Source organism: Akebia trifoliata, chromosome 6, assembly GCF_017979445.1.
Source record: "Akebia trifoliata isolate Shusen 1 chromosome 6, ASM1797944v1, whole genome shotgun sequence".
NCBI classification, from domain to species: Eukaryota; Viridiplantae; Streptophyta; class Magnoliopsida; order Ranunculales; family Lardizabalaceae; genus Akebia; species Akebia trifoliata.
In genome coordinates, this window is record NC_141380.1 from 5,427,453 (window position 1) to 5,439,546 (window position 12,094).

The following is a 12,094-nucleotide window of genomic DNA, read 5'->3' on the forward strand; positions in this document are numbered from 1 at the left end:
CAAATTATGCTCCAAAAGAAATAAAAGTACTTACTGATTTTATCCATAAAAACTTCTATAAACACCCAACAATTATAAATAAATGAAAAAGATTGTGAGTAAATATATACAACTACTAAAAATATGATGAAGCTTTCACCACATCAATAGATAGTAAAATTGTGTATAATTGTTCACATTAATTTTGCAAGAAGAAACTTTCAACCCTGGTTATAACCCTCATGGATACATTATTGAGTGAACAATTGGGAGAGTTAGAAATCCAAATCCAAATGCTACACTAAGAGACTCCCACCACATCAATGGATAGTAATATAATATTATTCAATTACATTTTTTAGGGTATGCTTGTAATTTTCAAAATTTACGAGAGGCATACTTGTCCCAAATGCAACCATTACATCAATGGATAATAATATTACATTATTGCAATTGTTTCTTTGAGGGTATGTTTGTAATTTTAAAATTTTATGAGGGGCATACTGGTCTCAATCCCGTTATTTTGACGGTATTTTGTGACTCCGCGCAAAAGTAATTTAGAGAAATAGCACTATCGATACTTTATGAAAAAACATTAAAATGACTCCAAAGTAAAGTAGTTCTCTCCTGAAATTATTTATCCAAACACTCTTAAAGTGCTTCTAACCTCCCGCAAGAGTCATAAGCACTTAAAAAAGTCAATCCACATAAGCCTTTACTTTTCTCGAGAGAATGACAATATGATTTGAGAGCACGTCACTGCGCACGATTGAATGGGTCAATTAACATGGAGTGGTAGTCGACCATTTTTATAAGAGGTAGGTGACCCATCGAACTCTCTTGAGATCAACTCGTCTCGAATGAGTTTAATCTTTTTCGTGAATTCGATATATCTCATACTCATATATACCTCTAATTCTGACTTGTATGCAAAATTTTCTTACTCCTACAAAATTCCAAGTTATTTTTTATTCTCGATGAAAAACATCTATGGTTTTGACATACATCCCAATCAAAAAATGTCTCTCACGATGTCAATTTCAATGTTACTCTAGCACAACTCATCATCTAATTATACAAAATAGCACCAACCAATGTCACAATCATCACACGGATATATTATAAGGGATCGGTCAGATCGTCCGATATGACTAGGCAGTGGTATCTGAAAAATCCAAGCACTCAATGTTACTTGAAATATTCATAGAATTCGACCATTGACTAGGTCAAACTCGGTCTTGACTCAGTCTACCTGGGCTTGGCTTGGTCATAAACACAGCTTTGAAATAGACACGGCTTGGATTCGGCTTGCCCCAATCTACATTCGCAATCCGACTTGATCGAAACCCTAAGGTCTCTCTCCTCCGTCTGATCTGTTTATTTTAGCTTGAAATTTTCGAAACAAGAGGTACAGAACGATCTATTTTCGAAGATTTTCCCTAATTTTTGTTGATCGATTATCTTGAATCCGTGCTTCATCTCTCGATTTCTCTGAGTTTCAGTAATGGCGGACGAATCTGATTTTGATAACGTGGTATGCTTCGAAGACGATTAGACTCTTTTCCTTTTGTTTCTGTTTATTCGAATCGATTCTTTGGGTTTATTTGACCTGTATATCTGTTCTCATGAGCTTGTGATTCTAATATCTCTATTTATTGAGTTTTATTGATCTCTAGATTTTAGAAGCACAAATCAGCAATCTATAACATACAAGAGATCAAGCTAATATTGTGAAAATAATTATATTTTATGATTTAAATTTGACAATATTTACAACAGCTCAAGAAAAAGGAAGAAAAAAAAAATCATATTTCAAAAGAGTCTGAAATTTCATCATTATAATGACAATCAATGATTTGTATCATAAGCCCGAAAATCACACCCAAAGTTGAGGTTTGAAGCTCTCCCAAACTTAGAAAGAAGCGAAAGACATCTAGTTTTGCATGGAAAGGGCCTTTTGGAATTTATTTAGTGGTATGGACTGCCAAGTTCAACCTGACCTATTCAACCAAACTTTTATAATGCTTGAACAAGTCAAATCGGGAATTAGGCAATCAAATGAGGGGTCCAGTTTTATATATATTATTCACTCGAGATTGGTTGATCTCAAGTTGAATTGTCTGTGTTAAACTAGGATCGGTCGAGTATTAAAACCCTTTTTCTCTCATTTTTTTTTGCTTCAACAATGTGCATGCTTAATTGAGTCAAACCAGGATCGGTCGAGTCTTGAGACCATTTTCTCTTTCTCAGCTTTATCAATTTGCATCGAAGTCCAATGGGTAACTACTAGAAATTATCTGATGCTTGCACTCTTCAAGTTTATTTGAACAAATTAATCTAGTTTTTGTGTTAAATGCATTTGATACAAACATTTATCTATTTATATTTGAACCTTCTTTTTTCCTTGCAAAATTGTTTATTAGTCATTTTCCTTCTATTATGGTTGAGGTATTTGCAATCTCATCAATACAACTTTGAATTTCTAAAATTGGACAAATCATGGATTCTAGGCTGCTTGATGTGCCCGTAAAACATCATAAATTTGTAAAGTTAAAATTTATGTTGCAAAGTATCGTGTCACAAAACTTTGAGGCTTTTTGCAGTGATTTTTTAGGATTTTGTTCTGCCACCATTTCTTAAGGGTAGTCATGGGGGTGCACAAAACTTATGATTTGCGGTTGATGGAGGGCAACAAAGCAACCCAGCAAAAACTTGTCGTGGTTTACAGAGAGGCAGTTGAGACTATAGAGGATGAGCTAGGATCATGTAAACCCTAGTATCAATAATTTTGTAGTTCATGGAGAAGTCTAGGATAATATAAGAAAGTTTAATAAGATTCGGTGGTCTAGTTCTTCTAGTTATCATGATCTTTTGCTTTCCCATCTCTCGTCAATTTACCTTGGACACTACATATATGCATTTTACATGTTATTTTTTGTCCCACCTCTTTGGTTTTTTTTTTTTTTTTTCTGTCTGTGCATTGGCTATTCTGTAGAGGTGAAATACCCACATTTGACACAAAACTCCATGGACTCTATTGCCGCACACTTCCAATTTTGTTTCCTTTTTCATTGCAACATATTGTTATTCTGGAAAATGTAACTTTAACTATATGTTTTCTCTTGGCTACGTATCATGAGATATCCCCATCAAATGATCTTTATTACATTATAATAACTTATGTTTTAAATTATTTAAAATATCACCATGAGGCTATTAATTCTGTTTTTGGAGTTTTCTATATCCATAAACATAGCCTGTCGGTAAACATGCTTTTATAGCACTATCCATTTTGCAAGTATTTCTATTTGCAAAACCATGTCAATTTTTCCCTTGAAAAGTTTCCCCAACTTCACATTATTTTTGGGGTTGTTGAATAATCTATCACAAAGGACAATGCCATTTATTTGTACTGCGGGGTTGTCGGGCATTCTAGGTTACTTGTCAGGAGGATTTTTATTCATCACCAAAGCCTTATCCGAAAGATTTGGGGTCGGCTAATGAATCCTGTTCATTCAATTCTGTCAAGACCCCTTGTCTTCTATTATTAAAAGTATGTTCATATCCCACTTTCACTACATGTTAATACGGATTAGTATAGATAGATTATTGTTCAAAATAAAAAAAGAGGCCACGATGACCTATGAAATAACCATCGGGGAGGTGTCTTCTTCTTATATATTAGTATAATATGCTAGTATGAATGAGTCTGCTTTTTACTACAAGAACAAGCTGGGTAATAAAAGTACTTGTAATTGACTCAAAAGGAGGGCAAAGATTTATTGAGTTTGTTTGAAGGCACTACAAAATCTTGAAGGTTTTATGGTCAGGAAACTTTTTTGGGTTTAAAAAGGTATTTTAATACTGATCCTCGTATGTGGTCAGGCTACAACTAGTAGACTGGTGGCTCCCCTTACTAAAGCAATTGGCTGATTCCGCTGTGACATCATAAATATTATAATCCAGTAATCGTGAGTTCCATGATCATCAAATTGGTATTCATAGTGTATGATTAATTTTAGGGTATTTTAGAAGAACACTCCTGTAAAATTGGTGATATAAGATTTGCCCCCTCATAAATGCAAGATTAGGCTTAAACAATTATCAATTTGGATTATGTTATATTTTCTCAAATTCCCATGTTTTAGTCTGCTTGTTCTTTGACGTCTTTCTTCATTTTGGTTGATGACATATAACATATTTCACCCCACAATCTGTCAACAGGAAAATGTGATTAAGGATGTGGAAGCAAAAGGTTTCAATCCAGGCTTAATAGTCCTGCTAGTTGTCTTGGGTGTGCTGCTGATCTTTCTTGTTGGGAATTACGTCCTCTACATTTATGCTCAAAAAACCCTCCCACCAAGGAAGAAGAAGCCCGTCTCCAAGAAGAAAATGAAGAAGGAGAGGCTGAAGCAAGGTGTTTCGGCACCAGGGGAGTGAGTCATGGTAGAGTGGTTGTGTCTCTTCGGTCCAGTAGCTACATTAAAAGTCCACATCATGTTTGGTTTTTTTTTTTTTTTTGTACAACTTTTTTGCTGGCAGTTATGGGGTTGATGTGTGAGATTGGCTCATTTTAGATAGGATTGAATCTTGACCTCTTCTTGAAAACTTACCCTTTATATGTATTGGTAGGTGGTACCTAGGAACAAGTATATTATTTTGCTCAATCCTCAAAGATTGCTTTGGGTTTTCTCTCATATGATTCGAGTTCATGTCACATATGTAGTTTCTCAATGGTGCAAGGATGATCATTTACTTACCTAGATAGCTAAGGTAGCGACCTTATTTGCAGGCTGATCTTCCATCATTCCATTTTTTTCTTTTTTCTTTTTGAATTTTTGGAACAAGAGAGTGGTGTCTTCAACCTTCAAACAAGTTGAAATGTGTCACAGCCAAACTTGAAATATTGTCAAACTCGATCATGGAGACATCAGTTGCTTGGTTGTGCGGAAAGCCTTATCAAAAGTGGTTCATAAGATGATTCTTAAAAATAAAATAAAAAATTGAATTATGTTTGAACATTTCCTGGTTGGGACAGAGAATACTATCTCAAGGCAAAGACATTTAGCAGAAAATGAATTGTGTGGAAAATTAAATTATATTATTGATGATTGCTTATTTTTCATAAAAAATGTTTTTTCATCCTAATTTAAAAATCCATTCTAAGGTTGATTTTACTTTTCCACCAAATCCCATGGGAAAATGAAATCTGACTCTTATTTCCAACTACTCTTACTCCAGATTTGCCCTCTCAATTTTTTTCACCCCATCCATTTTCCTGTAGAATTTGAAATTCTAACCAACAAATGGATCCTCAGATTTCTTGGGTAAAATACATAAATGCAGCTTCTGTAGGCATAGAGGCCACTTATAAAAAAATATAGTAGAATTGATTCAGTTTTTAAGAATTGGTTAAGCCAAAAACAATTGTATACATGCATGGACCAAGCAATGAGTGACGCTAACAAACTTTCTCAACAAATAACCACCACCACAAGCCAAGATTGGGCTAAATAAATGCATACTTGTGTCTAGAGCTTTAAGTTATGTGTGGAAGACTTTAGGGTGCGTGGTTTGAAAGAGTCCTTATAATTTACCCATCATGTGCAACATAAGAACAGCCCCCTTTTTTTTATTCAAATTTAGCAGTTCATCACATATTTCTCAGGCATTCCACAGAATAACAAAACACAACTATAGATACGTATAGATTATAAACATTACAATACAAATAAAGTATCCCACACTAACACGTCTTATTAAACTTGGTCAAGCAAACCAAGACTGTTGTTCACTGATCACTTCAGATATAGCAGAAATACAAATTTCATAGAAAAATAGATAGGCTAGGCTTCAAGGAAATTGAGATCACCTCAAGCCCCACCACGGCCCATGGTCTGCCCCGTGGGAGGCATCATAACCAAGACTGGTCGACCATTGAAACCAGGATGAGGCAGCCTTCGGCGCAGCTCTCGTCCTTCCTGGCAGAGAGAGCACGCGTGACAGAAGAAGTGAGTCAAGAAGTCGCACACTGATTCACACTGCTCACGTTGCACTTCATCCTCAATGATGCTTCCACAGCAACCACATGATCTAGAGAGTGCTTCACAGCTTCCCTGTTCTCACCACCAACATAAAAAAGGCATAGGAATACTAAACCAATTGAAACCCACATTGCATCACTACAGGAATACTAAACCAATTGTTTTATAATAAAAAAACTCTTAGTACAAAAAAATTAGAGAATCAGTTGAGATAGATTAAAGTCTGTGTTCTTGTGCCATCCATTTCTGATTTGCATTGAGGTTCTTGAAGATAACCAACCAGAGGAAGAAAACTTTGCTCACACGACAAATGTCCACTCGAACCTCAAATTGATAGCAAATAATCCAAAGTAAGCACTCATAGATATTGATTTCCTTGTCCCAATTCTTAATCATCCTTATGTAAATATGAAGCAAATGAATACTTGGAGACAAAAATGGAAAAAAAAGAAGAAGATGATTTGATCTTGGTCGGGCGACGATGAGTTGAATCAAGGCATGAGATGTCTCAAATTATAACCAGAGAAGTGATTGAGAATAAAAACATGAATTTATTGATAACTTCTCGTAAGAATAATCTATAAAGAACACAACTTTTGCATATAGCAGGATGAGAAAAAATCAGTAGAATATCTACACTAGGAACAAAACTATCCATATAAAATGGAAATAATGTTATATGTTTTATAGTAAAGGAAAATTTACCTCAAGATTGAATTTGCGGCGGATCGCTGTGCGACTAAGATACGAAAACCAAGGGGCCAACCAATTCCCACTAAAGAGAGAATTCCCAAGCAGGTAAAGACCGGTGTAAGACAAGCAATGATTTGCAAAAGTCCCGGGACCAGCTCCTAGTCTCTCAACATTACTGCCATATAGCACACAAGGGGCACAACTTCCCAGAAGACCTGGCCAGGTTATTATGGTTCAGTATAGAAGGGAAGGCAAAAGAAATGTATGAAAGTGGTACTAACATGCCAATCAAACTGAATTTATCTCCGCAGCTGGAAACCAGTAAACATTAAGTAATTGCATAAGAAAGCTTCTCTAACCAAGAGCTCTCAAATCTCAATAATATAAGTTAAATGAAACCACAAGTGAAATTTGCCAGAATGTGAAACCTTTATGAACACAGGAATGGAAACATTCACTAGTTGTGCTGCACAAGTGTTATACATGATAAGTAGATGACTCGCATAAATAAAACCAAATTCAATATCCTTTTTCTCAAATTTTATTTAATAAATGAAATAAGTAATAAAAAACTATGCAAATCATTAAATAGCAGAGGCATTACATATATATAAATAATTGATTTTCAACTAATGCATCTGAATCAAATTAATAGGAAAATTTTATAAGACGGTAGTAAGACTTACTACACTTTATGAGCTAAATATTGGGCAAATAAATAAAAAACATATTCATATATTGAGTCACATAGATGAGGATGCTCATAACATATAAATATGTCTAAATTCAAGAGTAGTCCCGATAGGTGATAAATTAAGGAAAAACCGATTTAGATGGTTTGATCGTGTAACAAGAACCGGCAAAATCCCCACTTAGAAGGAACATCCAAATTGAAGGTCTCATAAAAATAAATAAAAGAAAGACCACAACATAGGTGAATTGAGTTGGATATGGACATACAAGTCATGACTTTAAACATAATTGAATGGAGGAACAAGACTCGATGAACAGAACCCAAAGTTTTCGGAATAAGGCCTTGATGATGATATCCAAATGGCAACGAGTTTGCTATACATTGTTGAACTCTCCCTTTCACACAATTATCTTCAACAAGTGGTGACATTTGATGGTTAGTTCTTTGAGAACATGCCAATTGCAGATTTTTCAGCTGGAAAACTTAGTTCCCTAATGGATTTATCAAAAAATCAAACAAAACAAACATCCATTGACTATTATTTACTTTTCTATTGTGGCAATCTTGAAATTTCTCCATAGATCTTGTGTTCCATAGAAAGAGTCTCAAAACAATATCTCAAGCAGATCTCATTCCCTCGCTCTAATAATCCTCGTTGTGAATATCAAGACCTCCAAGATTTGCCTTTCTTGGAACAATGATACAAAGAGATTCACACTAATTAACAGATCATTTGATCCAAACCCTAAATGGATTTCTTTTTCCGTTTTTTCCAATTAGAAAACCAAACCAGAACTTAAATCCGATAAAATTCCCTAAGTCTATAGTCAAATCCAACGAAATCAGAATAACTAATCAAATACGCAATTTTTCATAATTTTTCATCTTAGCAAACGAGAAATGATCATTTCACGTTTCTTGGAACAAATATTAACAAAGATATTCGCAATAATTAACAGATCATTTGATCCAAACCCTAAATCGATTCTTTTTTTCTTTTTCTTTTTTCCATTTTTCAAATTAGAAAACCTAATCAGAACTTCAATCCAACAAAAAAACATTCCCTAAATCTATAGTCAGATCCAACGAAATCAGAATAAAAAACCAAAACTCACAATCAGATACGCAATTTACCATAATTTTTCATCTTAGCAAACGAGAAATAAAAATAAAAATAAAAACTTACAAACTTCAAGATCGCTACTGCAGAACTCATCGTTTCGTCCAAGACAAGCAAAGAGACTTGAATCCCACTTAGTACGAGTCACAGGTTCACCAACAACGCTTCCATGCCCCAAAGGCAATCCATCAACGGTACCACCGCAGATCTTCCTCGATTCCTCCACCTTTGATGATTTCTTCGGTGTTTGCGGTGCTTCTTCTACTTGCTTTGCGTTCGCATCTCCATCGCATTGTTGGTTCAGGAGAGGACTCGATTCTTCTGGATTCGCCATTAAAGCAAACAAAGCAAGCAAACCCTAATAATATACGCAGAGAATAGGAAGAACCGTAGCGAGAGATGGAAATTCTTGATCTTGACGAGTCGGTGCTACCAATCAACGAAGTAAGTTAATTAAAAATAGCTCTACGAACCTACGAGGTCGTTTCTTCGACTTGGTCAGACCGCGTTAAACTTCCCAGCAATGTTTTAAAAACAGAACCGGTCATACGACCGACCGGGTCGGTCCAAATTAATCGGACCGCTGGGTCAAATCAATTGGACCTAAAATGAGATATTAATTAAATTTTTGTGGGGTTACTTCCAAAAGTCTAATTACTCAACTTTAAAACCATAATCTAATATCATAGGAATAAATTATAAGATATATTTTTATAGAAATGTAAATATTTTAAGAATTTAAAAAAAATTATTATTATTTTTTTTTTTACCATTGGAATTGAATTTAAAATTTAAGAGATATTTTTTCACTATCACTTTTGAATTGAAATTTAATAGTTGCATGGATCAAACCAAAAAATAAATATATTTTTATATTTTATTTTATGTGTTTCGACTTGATTTAGGCATGAATTTCATAGTGTTGTAGTGTTATTTCTCCAATGCGATAATCCATGTGAGTTAAATAATTAAAATCTTATTAAATTAGATTATTTTATATTAATTTAAAAGAATAAAACTTTGGCAAAGGAGAGTCATCAATTTCAAAACACAAGAGGTAACACAAATAGTCACCAAATCATGGAGCGGTATGTTAAAAATCATAAAAAAAAATTGAACCGATCCTTTCACAAATCCGATCGAATCACTGGTCCAACCGGTTGAACATGATGGGCTCAGTTTGTTTTTATAAAATCGGGTTTTTTTAATTTACTTGACGCGTAGAAGCTAGTTGGTTTAGTCCAATCTGGTCCGACCGGTCGGTCCGATCTTATTTTTAAAACGCTTTTACCACTACCACACACGCGTAACCGCGTTGTACCAATTTTTAGGCATTTGATCTTTGATTCATCGTAGCCGTTCATGACTTTTAGATGACATGATACTTGTGAAAAGAGATAGACGCGGGCCATGACAAAAAAAAATAATAATTATACGTGTCGCATTCAGACAAGTTGATAGAAGTAGATAGGACAAGGAGTGTTCAACTTTGTGTATCCGTATCCGTATACAAAAAAGTGAATTTAGACTTTTGAACCAAAGCTTTTAAAAACCGGACCGGTCATGGACTAGTATGATTGAACGGATTGGTCCAAAACAGTCCGACCGGTGGGTCTAACTGATTGGACCTAAATATAAAATATTCTCTAAATATTTTAGGTTTCTTCCTAAAAAGCTTAAAAAAACTTTTTAAAAAAAAACTTTAAAAAATGAACATTTACAAAAATTAAATAAATAAAAAATAAAAAATAAAATTTCCCAACAGATTTGAATTTGAATTTAAAATTTAAATTTAAGAAGTTAATGGATGTTTATTTTCAAAGCATGGATCAAACTTGAAAATAATAATTTTATAATTTTATTTATTTATTTATTATTTATTTATTTTAAATCTGGCCTAGACATGATTTTTAAGGGGGGAAGTGTATTCCTTAGCATGTAGATCCAACAATTAAAATCTTACTAAGTTTGATCACTTCCAATTAGTTTGTAGAAGAAAACCAGAGGTCAAGGGGGCATGCCATCAATTTTAAAACATATGAGGTATCTCAAATATTCCCCACATTGTAGAGGGGTATGTGAAAAATAATCCAAAAGTTGGTCTGATCCTCCTACAAATCCTATCAGGTCATTGGTCGAAGCGCTTGAATCTGACGGATTAATTGGTTTTTTTTAAAGGTGTGTTTTTGGTTGGCTGGACCCATAGAAGTACATGGGTCTAGTTCAACATGGTCGGACCGTCCAGTCCAATTTTTAAACACTGTTTTGAGCGTTTAGGATCTCCCATTTGTTTTAAAGGTATACTCCCATGGAATTTCATACCCCCTAGACCTTAGTCTTCTCGGAGAGATTAACACACAAAAAAAGGATGGTGTATATAAATGGAGAATGATGTATTCATAATGGGATGAAACTTTCGGTATATTTTGTTAATTTAAGACAAAAAATGACGAACAAAGAATGATATACTCATAATTTAAAGAATTAATTGCAACTTTTGATCCAAGGGTCCTTTTTCCCACTATTATATATTTTGAATTAAAAAAAAAATCCTCGATTCTTAATGTTTTAGTGTCAAGATGAATGGATCACCTCATTTCCCTCTTATTTTAAAAATAAATAAATAATAATTTCTATTAATAAAATCTATTTAGAGAAACTTCCAAGAGTTGGTGAGATGACCAAGACCACACCTCAAAAAGCAGATGTCTTGAATTCGAATCCCTCCTTAGTAGGCCAACCTTAAGGATTTATCCTAGAAATTACTTGGTGCATATGGAAGGAGGGGACTACATATACCCCCAAGGACAAGTCGTGCTCTCTAAGGGGGCCAGACACCTTGGTTGCAAAAGAAAATAAAATATGTTTAGAGAAAAGACAAAAAAATTTCAAATTATGCCCATTTGACTACTATTTGACATATTCTCATAAAGTAGATGAATTTCTTTTAAGATCTACAAACTTTAAAAAGAAAATAATAATAATGATTTAGACGTATTCTCCCCATTTTTTTTTCCAAATATTTTAGATACTTTTTTGTTTTCAAACTAGTGCCTTACACCCCTTGACCTTGCACCAGACTTGAAGACTAATAAAAATATCCTAAATGCCCTCATCTTCACTCTAGCAAAAAAATCATTATCACCAAGTTGTAAAACTGCTAGGGTAAAAATATTTTTAACCTATTTTAGAAAAGAATGAATTTTTCTCCCCAAAAAATCCATTGATCATTAGGAAAAAGGAATTTACCCTAAAGGGTGAGATGATTGGTTATGAGCAGAAAAAATAAAGATTTTTTTTTTTTGTTTTTCTTGAGGTTGAGGAGGAGGGCATTTAAGATATTTTCATTAGTCTTCAAATGTACACCAAGGCCAAGAGGGGTATGCCATCAATTTTAAAATAATGACGTATCTTTAAAAAATCAAATGCCAACGATCAGGAAAGCTGATGATTTGAGTCTTGTTAACGTAGGGCACACGTTAACGTGCAATAAGTACACCTGCGGAGTGCGGAGCAACCATCTACGGGTATTTTGATAAAACAAATAATTTTTTGAGGGCCTTG

General features: G+C 34.1%; 2 protein-coding genes across 3 annotated transcripts; one reads left to right on the top strand and one right to left on the bottom strand.

The window, feature by feature from the left end:
• Positions 1–1,255: 1,255 nt before the first annotated feature.
• Positions 1,256–4,676, top strand: LOC147399835 (S1FA-like DNA-binding protein). Of its 2 annotated transcripts, XM_086445358.1 has the most exons (3): positions 1,256–1,387; positions 1,482–1,513; positions 4,204–4,676. In XM_086445358.1, exons 2-3 carry the CDS (start codon positions 1,484–1,486, stop codon positions 4,417–4,419), a joined length of 246 nt encoding a protein of 81 aa, XP_086301484.1. In that variant the 5' UTR covers positions 1,256–1,387; positions 1,482–1,483; the 3' UTR covers positions 4,420–4,676. The 2 variants fall into 2 exon arrangements, with proteins under 2 accessions (XP_086301484.1, XP_086301482.1); XM_086445356.1 differs by having other exon boundaries at positions 1,271–1,513.
• A 984-nt stretch (positions 4,677–5,660) lies between these two features.
• On the bottom strand, positions 5,661–8,987 carry LOC147399836 (cell number regulator 8-like). The gene is made up of 3 exons (XM_086445355.1): positions 8,597–8,987; positions 6,729–6,931; positions 5,661–6,095 (listed from the first exon to the last, which is right to left on the bottom strand). Exons 1-3 carry the CDS (start codon positions 8,862–8,864, stop codon positions 5,853–5,855), a joined length of 714 nt encoding a protein of 237 aa, XP_086301481.1. The 5' UTR covers positions 8,865–8,987; the 3' UTR covers positions 5,661–5,852.
• Positions 8,988–12,094: the final 3,107 nt, after the last annotated feature.